Genomic DNA, 23,304 nt, shown 5'->3' with positions numbered 1-23,304 from the left:
GTAGAATCCTGACACAAAGATTTTCTTCAAAAAGCCGTGACACTCTTTGAGTACTCAGAGAATGGGACCTTTCCCATGAAGAAAGACAGATTATGATCTATACAGAACTAGAGCAGCCTCAGATCACCGGGGCACAGGAGACCTGAAATTTCTTGCCTTGTGACCATACTAGAGAAGTAAAATTTATCAACACAACGGACTTAGTTTTGAGGCATAATTGCATTGACTGAGGCTACCCCAGCTTGGGCTGCTCTGTGGTGTCTGTTCCTTCCTAACCCCAGCTGACCTCAGGTCTCTGAGATCCCTGCAAATGCCACTACCCCTACAGTCTCAATTGCCCTTCAGAGCCGCCTGATTGGACCTGGTTTTTTTTTTTTTTTTTAATTTTTTTTTTCAACGTTTATTTATTTTTGGGACAGAGAGAGACAGAGAATGAACGGGGGAGGGGCAGAGAGAGAGGGAGACACAGAATCGGAAACAGGCTCCAGGCTCTGAGCCATCAGCCCAGAGCCTGACGCGGGGCTCGAACTCCCGGACCGCGAGATCGTGACCTGGCTGAAGTCGGACGCTTAACCGACTGCGCCACCCAGGCGCCCCTGGACCTGGTTTTAAGAAACAACCTTACTTGGCATAATTCGATTCTCCTGTCCCTACTTGCAGGGGCCACTACTTGCTCCAAGCAGACCCCCTCCCCCCATCCCACCCCCAAGTTAATCATCCATGCCATAATTAAGTCTAGCTACTACTGGGAATCTGTCTCCTCAAACCCTAACGCTGTCAGGACTATAACCAGCACAGAAGGACAACTTTGAATGTAAACTGTGGGAGTCTCTATTTCTTTATCACTTCCTTCTGGCATTTGCCTCCACCATTCCACTTAAGTGGTTCTTGTTATTCACATCTATGATCTCTATCTACACTTGTATATGCTTAAGTCCAATAGGTAGCTTGTGTTCTCATCTCCATGGTGTTAGACACTACTGACCATATCCTCCTCCTTGAAACTCCCTTTGGCTTCTCCGATGCCTCCCTTTCCTTCCTCCTACCTCACGACCACCACTGTTCAAACCAACCTGTGTTTACTTACCTTCTACTCTGCAATGGGTGGATGGGATTCCTTAATGCTCCCCTGTCTCCTTACCTGTTTCTAGCTGATGTTAAGTGGCTTCAATTATTAAGGTTTACCAGAGACTTCCATGTGTTTAGTTCTGGTCCAGACCTCTCCTTTGAACTCCAGACCCACATATGCAATGGCCTACTTAACATTTCTGATTTATCTCAGGGGCACTGTTATGGGTTGAACTGTGTTCCCCCCAACTGTGTTGAAGTCCTAACCCCCCAGTGTCTCACTGTGTGCCCTTATTTGGAAATAGGGTCTTTGCAAATGTAAATAGTTAAGACAAGGCCATAATGGAATAGGGTGGGCCCTACTCCAATGGAATGGTGTTCTTGTAAGAGGCAAGACAGCGCAAAGACAGACATAGAGAGAGCACCAGAAGACAGGGGCCAAGACCGGAGTTCTGCTGTCACAAGCTCAAGAATGTCTGGGGCTACCAGAAGCCGGTAGAGGCCAGGAACGATCCACCCTGAAAGTTTCAGAAAGAGCATGGCCCTGTTAACATCTTGGTTTGAGACTTCTAGTCTCCAGAAGAGTAAGAATAAATTTCTGCTGCTTGCGGCCACCCAGCTTGTGGTACTTGGCTACAGCAGTCCTAGGAAACTGGTACACATAGCTTACATTCGCTGCCCTCTACTCTATTTACTGCCCAGATCTGAATCATAACTGAGTCCTATCAGTTTTACTTCCAATCATACGTTGAATTCATTCATTTTCTTTAGTGGGCTTTCAATCTGTTGAAATCTAGTCTACTAAATACCTATGGGTTTTTACTATAAAGAATATTTTTAGAGGGGCGCCTGGGTGGCTCAGTCGGTTGAGCGTTCGACTTCAGCTCAGGTCATGATCTCACAGTTTGTGGGTTCGAGCCCCGTGTCGGGCTCTGTACTGACAGCTCAGAGCCTGGAGCCTGCTTCGGATTCCATGTCTCCTTCTCTCTCTGCCCCTCTCCCACTTGTGCTCTGTCTCTCTCTGTCTCTCAAAAATAAATAAATGTAAAAAAATTTTTTTTAATAAAGAATATTTTTAGATTCTAAGATGAGGCTGTTAATGCTGAGCTGTTCCATGGGGCCTGGGCTAGAATGATGTCCTGTTTTGTTAGTTTTAGGAGCCGTGCGATGAACTGGGTGGAGTTGAGGCTTCTGAGTTGTTGACTGCCTGGGTTAATGACTTTCTACGCACCAAGAGGCTGATGAATTCTCAGAGGTGTTCCCTGATCAGAGTGTTCCCAACCTGGGAAAGGTTTTAAAGAGGAGGGACGAGAAATTGGAACTGCAAAGTACATGTCAGGATCCTTTTCTCGAAACTTCAAATTTCACAGAAAACCCTTAAAAATATTTCCAAGAGTCAACAGACTTCTTTGACCAGATTAAACTGATAGAGTGACAGGATGTTATGCCTATGAAAGCAACCGGGAAATAAATAATCCAGTGTCTATTGTGTCTCATAATGAAGAGACCACAAGAACTCTGCCATAGATTGGCCACTGCAGGCCACCACTGACTTTGGCAAAGTCATTGGCTGGCACTTCATCCATCTGAGCAGCCGCCTGCATAGATGATGGCCTCGTTCCATGGGATAATGACTTGTTATGGCAGCTGGTATTTATTTGTTGTTAAAGATGTCTCAATTGCAATTAGTGAAAGAAAGCCTTCCTTCATCTAACCTGGGGCAGGTGTCTAGGAGATAGGGTGTGACCCACAGAACAGCACAATCCTTGATGCACTTAGAGAATCCTTGGATCTCAGGTCAGACATTACAGGTATAAATCAAATGGCTCAGTGGCAAAACCAGCTTCATCCAGAATCTTGGGCAGGGCAACAGAGTACTTCACCTTTGGAGCTGAGGACAGGGATCTGTCCTATACCTTGGGAGTTTTTCTGCCCTGGAGTTGCAGGGCAACTTAAGTTTTCTCTCTGGTTATTTAGAGGAGTAACCAGAACAAGGCTTGGCCTGCACCTCAGAATGGGTTGGGATTACAATGCTTGACAGACACCCTCCCTGCAGGAGGTTTTATTAAATTGCAGGTAGGTCAGAACAACCTGTCCAGAACAAGGTTGGGGAACTGGACTTCTAGGGCAGCGCCTGCGGAGTGCTGAGTTAAGGCAGGTCAGAGCAGTGAGGCAGACAGAAGGCAGCGGAGGGGCCAGTGAAGCAGTGGTAAAGGCAAGTCTGAGGCGTCAGGCTCTCAGGAGGACTCAGACCAGAGGCATCCAGCACCCTGGATAGCACCTTGGCAGCGACCAACACTAGCACAATGGCTAGTCTACAAAATGGACGCTAGGTCATTCAGATGGTTCTACCTTCTAGATCAGATGATTTCCAAGCTAGGCTGTAAATCATAATCACCTACGGGGATGTTTAAAGATACAAATTCCAAGGCCCTATTCATAGAGATTCTACTTTGGTAGATCTGAGGTTAGATACTGGAATGTATATTTTTAAAAAGCTCATTCTGATGAGTAGTCATTCTGATGAATAGTATTGAAGCCATGGCTATAGATAGAATTTAATTGGTTGTTAAAGATAGATATCCTTACTGATATCTCCATCTGTATCCCACTAAGAGCTTTTAGAATCCATGGTGGATATAAGAGTCACACCTTCTAGCATCGGATCCGTTGGTCAAGCATGAATGGCAGACTAGTAATAGGTGAATTTCTTCTGCTTTTTATTAGAATTCATCCTTTGACTATTTCTTTTGGGCATAGTGTAGGGGCTATATCTGGTGTCTGCATGTCTTCTGTGTTTTCCTGGTTTACTAATTTTTTTAAATGATCTTAAATTGTATTTAACCCAGTGTATCCAAAACATTATCAGTTCAACATGTAATTAATCTCCTAAAGATTCTTAATGAAATATTTAATATTATTTTAGAGTTATTTTCATAGAAATCTAGTACATCTTCATTCTAATTAGCCATATTACAAGTGCTCAGTAGTAATATGTAGCTGGTGACTACTACCTTGGACAGTACAATTCTAGACCTTCAAATTTAAGGAGTACATTCATCCTCATAAATTTCTATAGTCTGAATATACTGACTTAATAGTAAATTTCCTAATAAATGCAAAAGAAGTAATAGTGTTCATCACAGCAAACACTAATTATACTCTTTTGTCTTCAACTAGTTTTAATGGACATATTAGAAAGATTACAGCTTCAACTACTGATGTTCCTTTAACTGTAATTATTTTACAGTTCCTTATTATTTTCAATGACTACATCCTACCTTGGCATTATTTGCCCTACCATCAACCCCTCCCAGAATTACCAGCTTCAATTATTACAATTAATAGTCAATAATGGTTATACTTGATTCTTAAGTACCTTCATGAAATTCAAAGACATGGGATGAGCTTCTGAAAACTTTTCTTCAAGAGTTTCCTAGAAAACAAAATAAAGAATTTCAATGTTACACAACAACAAAGTTATATTTAGTTTTGAAAACATTAGCAATAAGAACACTTTGGTGAAAGACTTTCCCCCGTAGGTTAGATGGTTCCTTTTAAGGATTTTTAAAAAGTCCTGTTTTTATATAATTTTACACTGTAGTGTAAAGGTTTAAAAAACAAAAGTTGGAATTATTTTCTTAATTTCACAATGTCTTGCAATTGATGCTTTGTAAATGTGACCTTCAAATGTCCCTGAAATCCTACAACAGTATTTTGTTTTGTTTTATTTTTTCTACAACAGTACTTTAATATCTGATCTGTGCCAGATCTGTTACAGGGACCCTTTGTGCATTAATGCAAATATGTTGAGTTACATGTGTGAGAACTACGGAGAGTGAGAGAATGAGGGACGCTGGGTGGCTCAGTTGGTTAAGTGTCTGATTCTTGATTTTGGCTCAGGTCATGATCTCACGGTGGTGAGATAGAGCCCTGCCTCAGACTCCACGCATGGATCCTGCTTGGGATTCTCTCCCTCTCCTCTCTCTTTGCCCCTCCCTTACTTGTGAGCACACTCCCTCCGTCTCTCCCTCAAAATAAAAACTTTTTTATATTTATTTAAAAAATAAAGTTTAAACATTTTTTTAAATGTTTAAAAAAATAAAAAAAATTTAAAAATAAATTTTAAACACATTTTAAAAAACTTAAAAAAAAAGCAACAGAATGCTAAACACAAAATTCAGGATAGTAGGGAGGGAAGAGGATGGGATTGAGGGAGGAGCACCTGGGGAAGGGTAAGCTTCAAAGATAAACGGTCATAGTGCCCTTTAACGAGGCAGCGTGTACTTGTGAATGTGTATTTCATTCTTTAAAATTAAATACATTATGTAAGTATTCCTCTGTAATTCAACCTCTAGCCTTGTTAATTCAATTTTAACCTTTTGCTGTATTTCTTAAAAGCTTTAACAAATATAAAAAAGAAATCTAGTATGTATGTATGCGTCTATATCTATAACTGTATCTATATCTATATCTCAAAGTATTATATGAAATACCAAATCTAAAATGAAAGGGTGGCTAGAGAGAGAGTTGGGACCATTCAAACCTCAGATTGTCACATGTGCCATAAATCATGAAGTGGCTTTCCAGATCACCCCACCCCTGCATCCGTCTTGTACCAACACAGCCTGAATGTGGGCACACACCTCTTGCCCTTTCATCCTATGGGCAGAATTTAAACCACATGGAGCTTTAAAAACCATAGGCCACACTCAGGTAACACAGGTAGGAAATCAATGTCTATAGAGAATAAGAGGGTCAAGTCATTGACACATTCCCAGAGAAAGGCAGAGACCACAGCAAGAGCCTAGCAGTGATCAATGCGGTTCGGAGTTTTGATTTGGATACAATGAGGATCACTTTGTAGAAGGACTTTCCACGTGAAAATATCCGCTGTGGAGAAATGGCTTTTATTGATTTGGGCTTTGTTTTACAAGCTGAAAAAATAGAGGCTGCGTGTTTTCAAAATAAAGAAGATGACAGTAAGTACCTAACGGTAGGTAAGTACTGTTTAACAGAAAGGAACTGAGTGTTTTGACTAAAAGGATCAAGGTGATGGGGCGCCTGGGTGGCTCAGTTGGTTAAGCTTCCGACTTCGGCTTGGGTCATGACCTCACGGTCCGTGAGTTCGAGCCCCATATCGGGTTCTGTGCTGGCAGCTCAGAGCCTGGAGCCTGCTTAGGGTTCTGTGTCTCCCTCTCTTTCTCTCTACTCCTCCTCCACTCACGTCCTGTCTCTCTCTTTCTCTGTGTCAAAAATAAATAAACATTAAAAGAAAGGATCAAGGTGTTTATGTAAGGAATTAAATATACTCTCACTTCAGATTAACTGTAAGTTTAATTTAGGGCAAGTAGGCTTTTAAAGCATTCTCTTGGTTAATATGTGTAGCTTTACAGAACTTCTTTGATCCGTGTCAGTGTGTTCTAGAAGGAAAACAGGAGCCAAAAGTATACATATTTTTAAAAATCCCCCTTTAGAGAAGGCTGCAACACAAATAATAAAATATCCAAAATTGAGCAAGTTTACCATGTCTCCCGGTTCAGGAATACTGATGCCATGGAAAAACTGGTTACTTTTGAAGATAGATTGATGTCTTGGGATTAGTTTTCCTGTAAAATACAAATCATGTAACTCATGATAAATTTAATAAAAATAAAAGTATTTAAATGGTTAACTTCTGAAGTCCAGATGTACCAGAAATGCTGAGCCTGATCCTTCCTTTCAGGTTGGGGAGGTCTGAACTGCTGCAAACTCCTGCCTTCTCAGGGGAGGTCAGTTCTCCGTGCACCTCTCTTTGCCCTTCATCTCCCACCAAGAGAGGAGGTAAGAAACCCATGCTGAGGGCTCTACACACGTGATCTCATCACAATCTACAGTGGTTGCTATTTTTCACCTCCACTGCACCAGTGAGTTAAACGAGGCTCAGAAGTTTAGTAACCCTGGGGCACCTGGGTGGCTCAGTCGGTGAAGCGTCTGACTCTTGGTTTCGGCTCAGGTTATGATCTCACAGTTTGTGGGATCGAGCTCCACGTGGGGCTCTTTGCTGACAGCATGGAGCCTGCTTGGGATTCTCTCTTACCCTCTCTCTCTCTGCCCCTCTCCCACTTGTGTGCATGCACTCTCTCTCTCTCTCAAAATAAATAAATAAACTTACAAAAAGTAGAAGTTTAATAACCTGTCTAAAGTCACATGGTCATTAAAAGACCCAGGATTCGAACTCAAGTCTGTCTAATGATTGCATCAGGTAAATTTCCACACGCCTTTCAGGAAATCAGTCAGACAATATATACCTAAGGTATATACACACCTAAGGTGTGGCCTACGGTGACATTCTCCCCCACAGTTTTCATGCTGTAGAATTCTCCAGACAGATGTGTTGGAACAGGGACGTGCATCAGACCAAACAGTAGTGGTCCCATCGCCCAGCAGCCAGACTGCCAGGAGAGCCTGCGGCAAAGGAACACGGAAATGCCCATCTTGTGTGTGCGTGTACCGCTTTCCTTGCGTCCATGCTGCTGGTGTGAAAAGCCACAGCCCCCCTTCTGGCTGATGTCCTCTTCCACCTGCCACGGATGCTGACACACGTGGAAGCTTGTGAAAGAGGCCCCTTGAGTCGCATTCCTATTGTGTACTTAGCTGTTGTATGCCTTCGGGGCCAATCGCGGAAGCTCCCCGAGCCTCAGTTTCCGCATGTGTAACATAGGCAAGATTAAAAATGTTACAATGTCCTTCATGGGTTGTTCTTTAATTTTTTTTTTAATGTTTATTTATTTTTGAGACAGAGAGAGACAGAGCATGAACGGGGGAGGGTTATAGAGAGAGGGAGACACAGAATCTGAAACAGGCTCCAGGCTCTGAGTGGTCAGTACAGAGCCCGACGCGGGGCTCGAACCCACAAACCGCGAGATCACGACCTGAGCCGAAGTCAGCCGCTTAACCGACTGAGCCACCCAGGCGCCCCATCATGGGTTGTTCTTAAGACTGGTAAAGATGATGTGTTTGAAAGTAATTCGTAAATTCTTGTTTTTTAATGTTTATTTATTTATTTTGAGAGGGAGAGAATGGGGGAGGGGCAGAGAGAGAGAGAAGGAGAGAGAGAATCCCAAGCAGGCTCCGTGCTGTCAGCACAGAGCCCGATGAGGGTCTCGATCTCATGAACTGTTAGATCATGACCTGTGCTGAAATCAAGAGTCAGATGCTTAACTGAGCCACCCAGGCGCCCCAGTGATCCATAAATTCTTAAGTGCTATATACAAAGGAGCAGAGTCAAGGAGTCGCAACAGAGACTGTAGAGCCTACAAAACCTAAAATATTTACCATCAGGCCCTTTACGGAAAAGTCTGCTGACCCCTGCTCTACAGTAAAGGGGGAAGACTCCTCTTTTACAGTGGGCAGAAATCACATTTGATCAAACCTCTCTTAGAGTAAGCTCTATGCGGATGACTCATATCCCCTATCTTAGCCTGATGTGGAAATTAAGTGTGTGGTTTATTCCATGGCTAATTGGCTTGACTTGGAAAGGAATCTGAAAACTCCTCAGTGCGAGGAGTTATGGCTCCACATTGAGAAAATGGTTGGGCTTTGGCTACAACCCAGAACAAGCATCCTGAGCAGCACTTTGGAGAGGCAAGAAAGCTCTTGCTGCGCATTACAGGAATGTACCATGGCTACAACAATTTAGCAACTCTGTAAGCCATAAGATGCAACTCCTACCCAGTGTTCTGATGATCAGATACAGCTGGTCCACATCTGATCTTCCGGGCCACAGTGGCTGGCCTGTCAGAAGTTCTGCAAAAACGCAACCCGTAGCCCATATGTCTACTGAAGAGCCATACTGCGTGTCTCCCACAAGAAGTTCAGGAGCTCGGTACCATCTTGTAGCGACGTAATCAGTGTAGGCATCTCCTGGAACTGCAAATGCGTCAATCAGATCAGGTGGGTCACATTCTTGTAACACATGAACTACTCCCGAGAGCAGATCAGGCGTTCAGGCAAGCTTCAGTAACTCGGAGGCCACAGCACTCCTAACCGTTGATGCGGTGAGGCACTGATTGAGTAAATAGTTCCACTGTGCACTCGGTCAGTAAGTTCAACTCCCGGGGGTCCCTCAGCTAGTGAGCCTCTATATCATCCTCCACAGAGAGGCAGGTGGGAATGAGGATTTCTGTAGTGCAACTTCAGGTTGAAAACAACTTCCTAGTGCATTGTGAAGCCCCTTGTGTCTGGTCCTATCAGGATACCGATTATGGACACACCTGCCTTCCAATGAGTTGTTGCAAATACAGGTTTTGCCTGCGGTGCAGTTCTAGATTCAGGGAGAAATAATGGTCTATTCCCCTTTCCCTTTGGTTACCCCCATCCCCACAACTGGGATGACTTCCCTTTTCTTAGCACTGTCTCTGAATCCTCTCCTTAATTTTCCATTTACTCTCCTACTCTTACCAACTACATAGTTTTTCCCGACCTCTCTAGCACACAGGGAACCTTCTCCAGGGAAGGATCTGGACCCTCACTTTGGTACTTCTTTGCGAATCATTTTGTATTATTCTTTTGGTTCTTTTACTTCAATTATAAGTGCATGAAGAGCAGAAATACATCTTATAGTTCTTTTCCTCTTCTCTACAAGGCAAAGTGCATACATGTGACATCCAATAAATTCTAGTGGAGTGGAGCACAGTTGAAGTGCAAACCCATGTCCTGGCTAGAAGGTAAAAGTGAACTCTTCCTCTCTGAATAATAACAACATCACATTTAGCATACATTCAGTATCTAAAGTAAGATCTTATATCATTTCATAATCCTCTGCATTGGATGAGTCCATAAAAAATTACTACTTATGGGGCACCCGGATGGTTCAGTCAGTTAAGCCTCTGACTCTTGATTTGGGCTCAGGTCATGAACTCACAGTTTGTGAGTTTGAGCCCTGCATCGGGCTCTGTGCTGACAGCACAGATCCTCTTTGGGATTCTCTCTCTTTCTCTCTCTCTCTCCCCCCCTTGCCTCTCAAAATAAACTTAAAAAAAAAATGCTACTTACTGAGAATTCGTGCAAACCCAAAGTCACAGATCTTGATTATTCCTTGCTTAGTTATTAGAATATTTTCAGGTTTTACATCTCTGTGAATACACTGTAAGATAACACTGGATCATTTCTCTGAGCCATCAAAACGACAAAACATAAACATTAACTATTAGTTTAAATGATAAACACAGCCTATGAGATTCAAACAAGTACGCTTTTCCTTCATTTTCCTAAAAGAACGTTAGTGGGCAAATTTCCACCTGTAAATCTTACCGTAACAAAAGAAAAAAGTCAAAATGCTGCTATATAAGTGAAGAAATTGACATCATAATTGTTAGATATGAAAACTTTTTTTTTTTCTTGGAGAAGGTGGTGTCACACAAGTATTTTTGCCACTTTTTACTGCACTCTACTTAAACCAGAAGAGGTGAAGCCCTAGATGAGATTAGACTCCATGTAGCTCTGATAACTCCTGCCAGCCAAGAATCACAATCTAGGTTGAATAAGTATTGCAGATTTGAGACACTGGGAAAAGATCTGAATGATAACAACAACAACAACAACAACAACAAACTCGCTTAAAAATTGGCTTGTAATTAGAGTGACCATATTATTTGTTGCCTGAATCGGGACGTGTGAAAGGGGCTCTGTTAGTAACTATGCCAGGACAACAGAAACAAACCACAACTGTCCTGGGAAAGCTGAGATGTATGGTCACCTACTTCTGGAGAGACACTAAAGCCTTCGGCATCAGGGGATGAGAACCACTTATTCTTCCTCAGCACGAGCTAACCTGGAAAGACCAGCAGCTCTCCTGAGAGATGCCCACCCAGCACTGTCTGGGTTCCCGCTGGGAGAGGGGGACACCACCGTGAGGCGCTGTCACCTCCGACAGGCTCCCGCTATCCCTCTAGAGGCGGAGACCTTACAATTGGCTGCCTCACTGTAATGGCCTTGGATGGGGCAGGTGCCCCTCGCTGGATGTGCGAGGGCCAAGCTGGGGTAAGGATGAAGGCGGGTTGAGTGAGCCTCACTCATCGCTGTTCCAGAAATGGCTGTTCCATGTAATGGAGACCCTCTCGCCCAGAACACAACTCGGGCCCTATTCTTCAGAACTTTATCTTTCTGTGCCTCCTTCCCAAACAAGCAAACAGCTAGAAATGATGTCCCCCTTCTTCTACAGCTCAGCCCTCATACAGAGCTCTGTCCTTTTCAGAGCACTTGCCCGTGAATTCATTCCCGCGACAATCTTGTGACTGCAGATGGCCACTGACAGGGTCTCTGGATTAAGCGTCACAATCATGCACTCCTTTTGCCTCACCTCTCTGCTGTGCTGTCAGTCCCTTTATGTATTCCTGCCAAAATAGCAATTTTGCAATAATTTTTCTTTGCTTCTATGATAGCTATCTGGGAAGAGAAAAAGCTGAGTCCTAAATTCAGTTTAGGTCACAAAAATGGCAGTGGTAGTAGAAGCTGGTTCCTATTTGGTCTCAATTATTATCAATTGTCTCATAATTTATATGACTAACAGAAGAAATTTCTAGGTCTCTTTAAAGTCCTAAGGCCTTGCATATTAATTAAAAAAATACATTGCGGTAATATAAACCAACACAGTTTTGACGTCCGACCTTTTAAGCAACACGTTTATGAAACTTGAATTAACGCTGAGTCGTACTCACAATAGTTGGTGATTTACTAGGAACAGGTTATGTCCCTTAAAAGAGTTTGTATCATATTCTAAAACTTCTGGACTATGTGTGGCATTACCAAGCAAATGGGCTCACACTGACAGTTGACTTTTGGCCTATTTTTTTTTTTTTTAATTTTTTTTTTCAACGTTTATTTATTTTTGGGACAGAGAGAGACAGAGCATGAACGGGGGAGGGGCAGAGAGAGAGGGAGACACAGAATCGGAAACAGGCTCCAGGCTCCGAGCCATCAGCCCAGAGCCTGACGCGGGGCTCGAACTCACAGACCGCGAGATCGTGACCTGGCTGAAGTCGGACGCTTAACCAACTGCGCCACCCAGGCGCCCCACTTTTGGCCTATTTAAATATGATTTTTGGATCTAATGCAAATCCATGTGAAATTTTTAGCAATTTATTTTCCAACCAAAAAATACAAAGGCAAAAACGAAGCACTGATGTGTCCCAAAGAAATAGAAAAATTATTGGTGTAGGTGCAGGTAAGAGAGACTACTATTAAGAGGAATAGGATGTTGAAGAAGAAAAAAGTAAAAATCCCTGGAACAGTAAGAAGTCCAGCACGGAGAAGGGGAGATGCTTAGGCAGACAGCATCCGCTTCCCCGCTGCAAAGCCACCCTCAGTGTAAACTCTGCAGGCCTCTTGCAATCAGGTTACTTTCCACCAAAGAGCAAGAAACCTGCCTGTCAGTGTGACAGAAGCAGGTCCTTTCAGTAACTTGTGTTGCATATACGGCTTTTAGAAAATGTTGCTCAAGTTGGGTCATTGTGGCTAATGTATAATCTCTTTTTTACTGGCTCACAAGCCAACAAGAAGAGGTATCCATGACCCCCAATGTTAAGAATCATCTCCAGAAACTTCTACAAATTGCTTCTTATACAACCTGATCGAATAATGGTTTTCTATTCTTTTTTTTTTTTTAAAGATTTTGTTTTTTAAGTAATCTCTATACCCAATGTGGGGCTTGAACTCATGACCTGAGATCCAAGAGTTACATGCTCCACTGGCTGAGCCAGCCAGATGCCCCTAAATAATAGTTTGTGGGGCACATGGGTGGCTCAGTCTGTGGAGCGTCCAACTCTTGATTTGGGCTCGGGTCCTGATCTCATGGTTGAGATGAGTGTGCAGCCTGCTTGGGATTCTCTCTCTCTCTCTCTCTCTCTCTCTCTCTCTCCCTCTCTCTCAAAAAGTTTACTATTATTTGAGAAGATTGTTCTCTTTGAGCTTTAGAGATAGATACTGATACAGCAGTGAGGAAAGGGACCTCCTTCTTGACAATGAGAACGTTAACATTAACAAGATGATGATGGATGTTGCAGCCCCAAAGACACACATCTTTGAAAGTCACTGTAGTTTTGTCGTTTTGAGATGAAGTTCTTTTTGTCTATTATATCAAGTATATAAAAATCCATGTATTCATAATGATGCTCAATGGGTCACTTAGATAACTTATCCTGGCAATATTAAAGGGTAAGAAAGAACAAAATGAGTAGGTATTTTCTCGAGTCGAGTGCTTCTCAAAATTTAATGTGCACATGAATCTCCTGGAGATCTTGTTAAAATGCAGATTCTGATTCAGTAGATCTAGGGTGGGCCTGATGTTCTGCATTCCTAAAGAGCTCCCAGGGGATCTCTGTGAAGCACACTTTGAGTAACAAGGCCTCAATCCCTTATAACTTTAACCTTCCTTGTCTGGGTTAGGATCACCACTCTGGGGATAATAAGGTAGTCATGGTCTTATATATGACCTAACTTGTTTCCTTTGCATGCATTTCAGTGATAAAATAAAAAGATACACAAAGGCTTACCAGTGCATAAAAAAATGAGATAAACAGAGTTCAAAAGTAATTCCTATGTTGGAGGAGGGAAGTTTGTCTGAAAAAAATATCCATTTTTAATAGAGGTCATACATTGGGGTGCCTGGGTGGCTTCACTCGGTTAAGCACTGACTACTGATTCCAGCTCAGGTCATGATCTCATAGTTCATGGGCTCAAGCTGTGCATCGGGCTCCGTGCTGACAGTGTTGAGCCTGTTTGGGAGTCTCTCTGTCCCTCTCTCTCTGCCCCTCCCCACTTGTGCTCTCTCTCTCTCTCTCTCAAGATAAGTAAATAAACATAAAAAAAATAAAGGTCAAAGATAATTGATTGGAGGTTTTAAAGCTTAAGATATAGAACATGTTGTTCCAAGCAGAGAAATGATGGCAGTTGCATTGAGTTATAATAATATTTGGGTTTGTGAAATAGTAAGTCACAATCATGTAGGTAAGTTGATTGACTGACTGGCTGACTGTCTGATTCATTCATTCATTCATCCAGTTATTCAATAAATATTTATTGAGTGAGAACCTTTTATATAAAAAGACCCAGGCTAGGTATTAGAGAGATACAGAGATAAATCCAGATACTGCATTCAGGCTTATAACCTAGTACACAGGTAAGTGCCCGATTATATAAGGATGGGGTACAAACACTTATGATAAATAGAATTTTTTAAAAGTCATTTTAATTACCCATAAGACTCCTACAGGAATCTTAGGTAAACTGTAATACCTCTGATATCATGGTGGGAAGCAACAGAGATGTGGTTTTGATTCAGCATCATCTTTAGTAAGTATTTAAAAGCACAGTTTGCATCATGAAGAACAGGCTTATGTATCTTGTGAACACTATCTCTCTATACTTTTTTAAAAAAAATTTTTAATGTTTTTATTTATTTTGAAACAGAGAGAGACAGAGTGTGAGAGTGGGAGGCGCAGAGAGAGAGGGAGACACAGAATCCAAAGCAGGCTCCAGGCTCTGAGCTGTCACCACAGAGCCCGACGCGGGACTCAAACTCACGGACTGTGAGATCATGACCTGAGTCGAAGTTGGACGTTTAACCGACTGAGCCACCCAGGCACACCTCTCTATACTTTATTAATACAAAATATAAGCTTCTGATTGATCCTAATGAACTCTTCATTAACTTCCTTACAACTAAAGGAAGCTTCCACTAAGTATTGAAATCCATTTCCATGATTTTGCATTCTTTTCCAGCAATCCTAGACAATGATAGACATTCTGCTGGCATTAAATTGACCATAACGGGGGCGCCTGGGTGGCTCAGTTGGTTAAGCGGCCGACTTCGGCTCAGGTCATGATCTCACGGTCAGTGAGTTCAAGCCCTGCGTTGGGCTCTGTGCTGACAGCTCAGAGCCTGGAGCCTGTTTCAGATTCTGTGTCTCCCTCTCTCTGACCCTCCCCCGTTCATGCTCTGTCTCTCTCTGTCTCAAAAATAAATAAACGTTAAAAATTAAAAAAAAAAAGTTGACCATAAGGTAGTCTGTAGCTTTGTGCAGGCACTGCCTCTGTCTAGGCACCAACTCAAAAGGTCTAGAGTTATTTTTTAAAAACTATCATTATAGTAAGAGTCCCCAGAACCCAACTTAAAGAAGCTCCCACTGGCCCAAGATGGGACAATTTGAACATCAGAGAGAATGATGAAAGCAAAGGATTGAAACACATCAATATATAAAATCCATAAATTTGTTTTTAAAAAACTTTTTTTTAAGGTTTCTTCATTTTTCAGAGACAGAGAGAGACAGAGTGTGAGCATGGGAGGGGCAGAGAGAGAGCGAGACACAGAATCTGAAACAGGCTCCAGACTCTGAGCTGTCTGCACAGAGCCCAAGATGGGGTCTTCGTGAACTCATGGATGGCAAGATCATGACCTGAGCCGAAGTTGGATGCTTAACCGACTGAGCCACCCAGGTGCCCCTAAAACCCATAAATTTGAAATGATGCCTGCATTCCACCCCAAACCCTTCATTATTCACTCTTGGAGGTTGTTAACATAACAACTTATCACTATGAACACTGACAAGTAAAGGAAATAATCACATCTTTTTCTGACGGTATTTTACAGTAGCCAGAGTTCATGAGGGTAGGTTGTTCTCCATAGAATTTGAATTAATATATGCAGAAGAAATAATAGATTTCAAGTCACCATCAAACTGTCTTCATAAGACCTCCAAGGGGGTTGATACATGCTCAAGTTTGAAAACTATGGGTGTAAAAAACTAATAATGAAAACATTTTAGAAAAAGGATAGAGGAAGGGGGACTGTTAGAGAATAAAAGACTCAAGAAACATAAAAACAAAATCAAACTGGGGCGCCTGGGTGGCTCAGTCGATTAAGCGACTGACTTCAGCTCAGGTCATGATCTCACGGTTTGTGGGTTCGAGTCCCATTTTGGGTTCTGTGCTGACGGCTCAGAGCCTGGAGCCTGCTTCGGATTCTGTGTCTCCCTCTCTCTCTGCCCCTCCCCCGCTCACACTCTGTCTCTGTCTCTCAGAAATAGATAAACGTTAAAAAAAAATTAAAAAAACAAAACAAAAACAAAATCAAATCAAGTACCATGGGGAGTTACACATCCTGCAAACTTACTTCAATTTAAATATGACCACAGGAATCATCAGCAGGATAGCAAAAGGAACAGCAAGTTTATACAAATTTTTAATTCATAAGGAATTAGTAATCTGGTTCTTACAGAAATTGGGAAAAAAAGCCATGACTTGCTTTTCCCATATTCTGTAGCTTTCTTCCTTTCCCTCTGTCTTTGGCTCTTTAAATAGATCGTTGAGCTATTGAGAAGAAAAGAATAAATTGACAAATATATTAGAAAATGTTACTTACGTTATGTTTGTGACAGAAATTAAGAGCTTGAAGTGTTTGCCATAATATACTTTTGATCATTCCATCAGCAACTCTGGCGGGGAAAGAAAATTAAAAAGGAATTGAAAACTCCAAAGCTGAAGCGTCAGGGCCAAGAGCTGGGAACAGAAATGGAATGCATAGGGCTTGTCATGGCCAACAAACAGGGTGCAAAGGGTGTGTTGGAAATACATTTTCTTAATGTGTTAATGAAAACTCCTTTACTATATTTTCATTGTAGATATACAATTTTCTTTTGTAATTTAAAAACTTTAGTTCTGCAAAAATGATACATGCTTATCACAAAAATCCAAACACTACAGACAAGCAAAAGAATACGAAGTGTTGGCTCAAAACTTGCTACCCCAAAATAATTGCTGGAATGCACAGGTATCTGTGTTTCTTCAGGCATCTCTGTTCCTTTCCCTCTCTCTGTCTCTCTCTACATTTACTTTTCATTTTTTTGTTTTTATTTTTCATTTTTTATTTTTATTTTTGAGAGGGAAAGGGCAAGGGAGGGGCAGAGAGAGGGAGACACAGAATCCGAAGCGGGCTCTGAGCTGTCGGCACAGAGCCTGACGCAGGGCTCCAACTTGCGAACCGCGAGATCACGACCTGAGCTGAAGTTGGACGTTTAACGGACTGAGCCACCCAGGCGTCCCTGCATTTACTTTTTTTTTTTATTTATTTATTTATTTATTTTTTTTTATTTTTTTATTTTTTATGAAATTTATTGACAAATTGGTTTCCATACAACACCCAGTGCTCATCCCAAAAGGTGCCCTCCTCAATACCCATCACCCACCCTCCCCTCCCTCCCACCCTCCATCAACCCTCAGTTCTCGGTTTTTAACAGTCTCTTATGCTTTGGCTGTCTCCCACTCTAACCTCTTTTTTTTTTTTTCCTTCCCCTCCCCCATGGGTTCCTGGTAAGTTTCTCAGGATCCACATAAGAGTGAAACCATATGGTATCTGTCTTTCTCTGTATGGCTTATTTCACTTAGCATCACACTCTCCAGTTCCATCCACGTTGCTACAAAAGGCCATATTTCATTTTTTCTCATTGCCACGTAATATTCCATTGTGTATATAAACCACAATTTCTTTATCCATTCATCAGTTGATGGACATTTAGGCTCTTTCCATAATTTGGCTATTGTTGAGAGTGCTGCTATGAACATTGGGGTACAAGTGGCCCTATGCATCAGTACTCCTGTATCCCTTGGATAAATTCCTAGCAGTGCTATTGCTGGGTCATAGGGTAGGTCTATTTTTAATTTTCTGAGGAACCTCCACACTGCTTTCCAGAGTGGCTGCACCAATTTGCATTCCCACCAACAGTGCAAGAGGGTTCCCGTTTCTCCACATCCTCTCCAGCATCTATAGTCTCCTGATTTGCTCATTTTGGCCACTCTGACTGGCGTGAGGTGATACCTGAGTGTGGTTTTGATTTGTATTTCCCTGATGAGGAGCGACGCTGAACATCTTTTCATGTGCCTGTTGGCCATCCGGATGTCTTCTTTAGAGAAGTGTCTATTCATGTTTTCTGCCCATTTCTTCACTGGGTTATTTGTTTTTCGGGTGTGGAGTTTGGTGAGCTCTTTATAGATTTTGGATACTAGCCCTTTGTCCGATATGTCATTTGCGAATATCTTTTCCCATTCCGTTGGTTGCCTTTTAGTTTTGTTGGTTGTTTCCTTTGCTGTGCAGAAGCTTTTTATCTTCATAAGGTCCCAGTAATTCACTTTTGCTTTTAATTCCCTTGCCTTTGGGGATGTGTCGAGTAAGAGATTGCTACGGCTGAGGTCAGAGAGGTCTTTTCCTGCTTTCTCCTCTAAGGTTTTGATGGTTTCTTGTCTCACATTTAGGTCCTTTATCCATTTTGAGTTTATTTTTGTGAATGGTGTGAGAAAGTGGTCTAGTTTCAACCTTCTGCATGTTGCTGTCCAATTCTCCCAGCACCATTTGTTAAAGAGGCTGTCTTTTTTCCATTGGATGTTCTTTCCTGCTTTGTCAAAGATGAGTTGGCCATACGTTTGTGGGTCTAGTTCTGGGGTTTCTATTCTATTCCATTGGTCTATGTGTCTGTTTTGGTGCCAATACCGTGCTGTCTTGATGATGACAGCTTTGTAGTAGAGGCTAAAGTCTGGGATTGTGATGCCTCCTGCTTTGGTCTTCTTCTTCAAAATTCCTTTGGCTATTCGGGGCCTTTTGTGGTTCCATATGAATTTTAGGATTGCTTGTTCTAGTTTCGAGAAGAATGCTGGTGCAATTTTGATTGGGATTGCATTGAATGTGTAGATAGCTTTGGGTAGTATTGACATTTTGACAATATTTATTTTTCCAATCCATGAGCAGGGAATGTCTTTCCATTTCTTTAAATCTTCTTCAATTTCCTTCATAAGCTTTCTATAATTTTCAGCATACAGATCCTTTACATCTTTGGTTAGATTTATCCCTAGGTATTTTATGCTTCTTGGTGCAATTGTGAATGGGATCAGTTTCTTTATTTGTCTTTCTGTTGCTTCATTGTTAGTGTATAAGAATGCAATTGATTTCTGTACATTGATTTTGTATCCTGCAACTTTGCTGAATTCCTGTATCAGTTCTAGCAGACTTTTGGTGGAGTCTATCGGATTTTCCATGTATAATATCATGTCATCTGCAAAAAGCGAAAGCTTGACTTCATCTTTGCCAATTTTGATGCCTTTGATTTCCTTTTGTTGTCTGATTGCTGATGCTAGAACTTCCAGCACTATGTTAAACAGCAGCGGTGAGAGTGGGCATCCTTGTCGTGTTCCTGATCTCAGGGAAAAAGCTCTCAGTTTTTCCCCGTTGAGGATGATGTTAGCTGTGGGCTTTTCATAAATGGCTTTTATGATCTTTAAGTATGTTCCTTCTATCCCGACTTTCTCAAGCGTTTTTATTAAGAAAGGGTGCTGGATTTTGTCGAAGGCCTTTTCTGCATCGATTGACAGGATCATATGGTTCTTCTCTTTTTTTTTGTTAATGTGATGTATCACGTTGATTGATTTGCGAATGTTGAACCAGCCCTGCATCCCAGGAATGAATCCCACTTGATCATGGTGAATAATTCTTTTTATATGCCGTTGAATTCGATTTGCTAGTATCTTATTGAGAATTTTTGCATCCATATTCATCAGGGATATTGGCCTGTAGTTCTCTTTTTTTACTGGGTCTCTGTCTGGTTTAGGAATCAAAGTAATACTGGCTTCATAGAATGAGTCTGGAAGTTTTCCTTCCCTTTCTATTTCTTGGATTAGCTTGAGAAGGATAGGTATTATCTCTGCTTTAAACGTCTGGTAGAACTCCCCTGGGAAGCCATCTGGTCCTGGACTCTTATTTGTTGGGAGATTTTTGATAACCGATTCAATTTCTTCGCTGGTTATGGGTCTGTTCAAGCTTTCTATTTCCTCCTGATTGAGTTTTGGAAGCGTGTGGGTGTTCAGGAATTTGTCCATTTCTTCCAGGTTGTCCAGTTTGTTGGCATATAATTTTTCATAGTATTCCCTGATAATTGCTTGTATCTCTGAGGGATTGGTTGTAATAATTCCATTTTCATTCATGATTTTATCTATTTGGGTCATCTCCCTTTTCTTTTTGAGAAGCCTGGCTAGAGGTTTGTCAATTTTGTTTATTTTTTCAAAAAACCAACTCTTGGTTTCGTTGATCTGCTCTACAGTTTTTTTAGATTCTATATTGTTTATTTCTGCTCTGATCTTTATTATTTCTCTTCTTCTGCTAGGTTTAGGCTGCCTTTGCTGTTCTGCTTCTAGTTCCTTTAGGTGTGCTGTTAGAGTTTGTATTTGGGATTTTTCTTGTTTCTTGAGATAGGACTGGATGGCAATGTATTTTCCTCTCAGGACTGCCTTTGCTGCGTCCCAAAGCATTTGGATTGTTGTATTTTCATTTTCGTTTGTTTCCATATATTTTTTAATTTCTTCTCTAATTGCCTGGTTGACCCACTCATTCGTTAGTAGGGTGTTCTTTAACCTCCATGCTTTTGGAGGTTTTCCAGACTTTTTTCTGTGGTTGATTTCAAGCTTCATAGCATTGTGGTCTGAAAGTAAGCATGGTATAATTTCAATTCTTGTAAACTTATGAAGGGCTGTTTTGTGACCCAGTATATGATCTTGGAGAATGTTCCATGTGCACTCGAGAAGAAAGTATATTCTGTTGCTTTGGGATGCAGAGTTCTAAATATATCTGTCAAGTCCATCTGATCCAATGTGTCATTCAGGGCCCTTGTTTCTTTATTGACCGTGTGTCTAGATGATCTATCCATTTCTGTAAGTGGGGTGTTAAAGTCCCCTGCAATTACCACATTCTTATCAATAAGGTTGCTTATGTTTATGAGTAATTGTTTTATATATTTGGGGGCTCCGGTGTTTGGCGCATAGACATTTATAATTGTTACCTCTTCCTGATGGATAGACCCTGTAACTATTATATAATGTCCTCTTCATCTCTTGTTACAGCCTTTAATTTAAAGTCTAGTTTGTCTGATATAAGTATGGCTACTCCAGCTTTTTTTTGGCTTCCAGTAGCATGATAAATAGTTCTCCATCCCCTCACTCTCAATCTAAAGGTGTCCTCAGGTCTAAAATGAGTCTCTTGTAGACAGCAAATAGATGGGTCTTGTTTTTTTATCCATTCTGATACCCTATGTCTTTTGGTTGGCGCATTTAATCCATTTACATTCAGTGTTATTATAGAAAGATACGGGTTTAGAGTCATTGTGATGTCTGTATGTTTTATGCTTGTAGTGATGTCTCTGGGACTTTGTCTCACAGGGTCCCCCTTAGGATCTCTTGTAGGGCTGGTTTAGTGGTGACAAATTCCTTCAGTTTTTGTTTGTTCGGGAAGACCTTTATCTCTCCTTCTATTCTAAATGACAGACTTGCTGGATAAAGGATTCTTGGCTGCATATTTTTTCTGTCTAGCACCCTGAAAATCTCGTGCCAATTCTTTCTGGCCTGCCAAGTTTCAAAAGAGAGATCAGTCACGAGTCTTATAGGTCTCCCTTTATATGTGAGGGCACGTTTACCCCTCGCTGCTTTCAGAATTTTCTCTTTATCCTTGTATTTTGCCAGTTTCACTATGATATGTCGTGCAGAAGATCGATTCAAGTTACGTCTGAAGGGAGTTCTCTGTGCCTCTTGGATTTCAATGCCTTTTTCCTTCCCCAGTTTAGGGAAGTTCTCAGCTATTATTTCTTCAAGTACCCCTTCAGCACCTTTCCCTCTCTCTTCCTCCTCTGGGATACCAATTATGCGTATATTATTTCTCTTTATTGCATCACTTAGTTCTCTAATTTTCCCCTCATACTCCTGGATTTTTTTATCTCTCTTTTTCTCAGCTTCCTCTTTTTCCATAACTTTATCTTCTAGTTCACCTATTCTCTCCTCTGCCTCTTCAAGCCGAGCTGTGGTGGTTTCCATTTTGTTATGCATTTCATTTAAAGCGTTTTTCAGCTCCTCGTGACTGTTCCTTAGTCCCTTGATCTCTGTAGCAAGAGATTCTCTGCTGTCCTGTATACTGTTTTCAAGCCCAGCGATTAATTTTATGACTATTATTGTAAATTCACTTTCTGTTATATTATTTAAGTCCTTTTTGATCAGCTCATTAGCTGTTGTTATTTCCTGGAGATTCTTCTGAGGGGAATTCTTCCGCTTGGTCATTTTGGATAGTCCCTGGCGTGGTGAGGACCTGCAGGGCACTTCCCCTGTGCTGTGGTGTATAACTGGAGTTGGTGGGCGGGGCCGCAGTCAGACCTGATGTCTGCCCCCAGCCCACCGCTGGGGCCACAGTCAGACTGGTGTGTGCCTTCTCTTCCCCTCTCCTAGGGGCGGGATTCACTGTGGGGTGGTGTGGCTCGTCTGGGCTACTTGCACCCTGCCAGGCTTGTGATGCTGGGGATCTGGAGTATTAGCTGGGGTGGGTAGGCAAGGTGCACGGGGGCAGGAGGGGCAGGCTTAGATCGCTTCTCCTTAGGTGATCCACTTCAGGAGGGGCCCTGTGGCAGCGGGAGGGAGTCAGATCTGCTGCCGGAGGTTTGGCTCCGCAGAAGCGCAGAGTTGGGTGTTTGCGCGGAGCGAGCAAGTTCCCTGGCAGGAACCGGTTCCCTTTGGGATTTTGGCTGGGGGATGGGCGGGGGAGATGGCGCTGGCGAGCGCCTTTGTTCCCCACCAAACTGAGCTCTGTTGTCAGGGGGCTCAGCAGCTCTCCCTCCCCTTGTCCTCCAGCCTTCCCGCTTTCCGAGCAGAGCTGTTAACTTATGACCTCCCAGACGCTAAGTCGCGCTTGCTGTCGGAACACAGTCCCACAGTCCGTCAGGCCCCTCCGCTTTTGCAAGCCAGTCTCAGGGGCTCTGCTTGGCCTGCGAGCCGCCCCTCCGCCCCGGCTCCCTCCCGCCAGTCCGTGGAGCGCGCACTGCCTCGCCGCCCTTCCTACCCTCTTCCGCGGGCCTCTCGTCTGCGTTTGGCTCCGGCGACTCCGTTCTGCTAATCCTCTGTTGTTTTCTGGGTTATTTAGGCAGGTGTAGATGGAATCTAAGTGATCAGCAGGACGTGCGGTGAGCCCAGCGTCCTCCTAAGCCGCCATCTTGCCCGTGAAAAAAACCCTGCATTTACTTTTTAACTTTAATTTTAAATATATGTGTTCGTATGGCTCAACATTTAAAGAGTATAAAAGCATATCCGTGACGAAATCTCTCTCACACCTGGCTAGTCATACATTTCATCTTCTGCAACTCCCCCCACCTCTTTCAGAAACATTTTAATACATAGCGGCACAAA

General features: G+C 42.3%; 1 protein-coding gene across 2 annotated transcripts in view; it reads right to left on the bottom strand.

Moving 5' to 3' along the window:
- CDKL4 (cyclin dependent kinase like 4) overlaps positions 1–23,304 on the bottom strand; it is a 59,369-nt gene that overhangs the window by 5,954 nt on the left and 30,111 nt on the right. For both annotated transcript variants that reach the window (XM_047851187.1, XM_047851188.1), the window contains exons 6-10: positions 16,469–16,541; positions 10,105–10,195; positions 8,782–8,979; positions 6,595–6,677; positions 4,448–4,504 (exon numbers count right to left, since the gene is read on the bottom strand). In XM_047851187.1, the coding sequence (XP_047707143.1) occupies positions 4,448–4,504; positions 6,595–6,677; positions 8,782–8,979; positions 10,105–10,195; positions 16,469–16,541 (502 nt within the window). The remainder of the gene's footprint in view (positions 1–4,447; positions 4,505–6,594; positions 6,678–8,781; positions 8,980–10,104; positions 10,196–16,468; positions 16,542–23,304) is intronic.

This window comes from Prionailurus viverrinus, chromosome A3 (genome assembly GCF_022837055.1).
Source record: "Prionailurus viverrinus isolate Anna chromosome A3, UM_Priviv_1.0, whole genome shotgun sequence".
Taxonomy (NCBI): domain Eukaryota; kingdom Metazoa; phylum Chordata; class Mammalia; order Carnivora; family Felidae; genus Prionailurus; species Prionailurus viverrinus.
The sequence above is the reverse complement of the archived record's forward strand: the minus strand, read 5'-3'. Positions and strand labels throughout refer to the sequence as shown.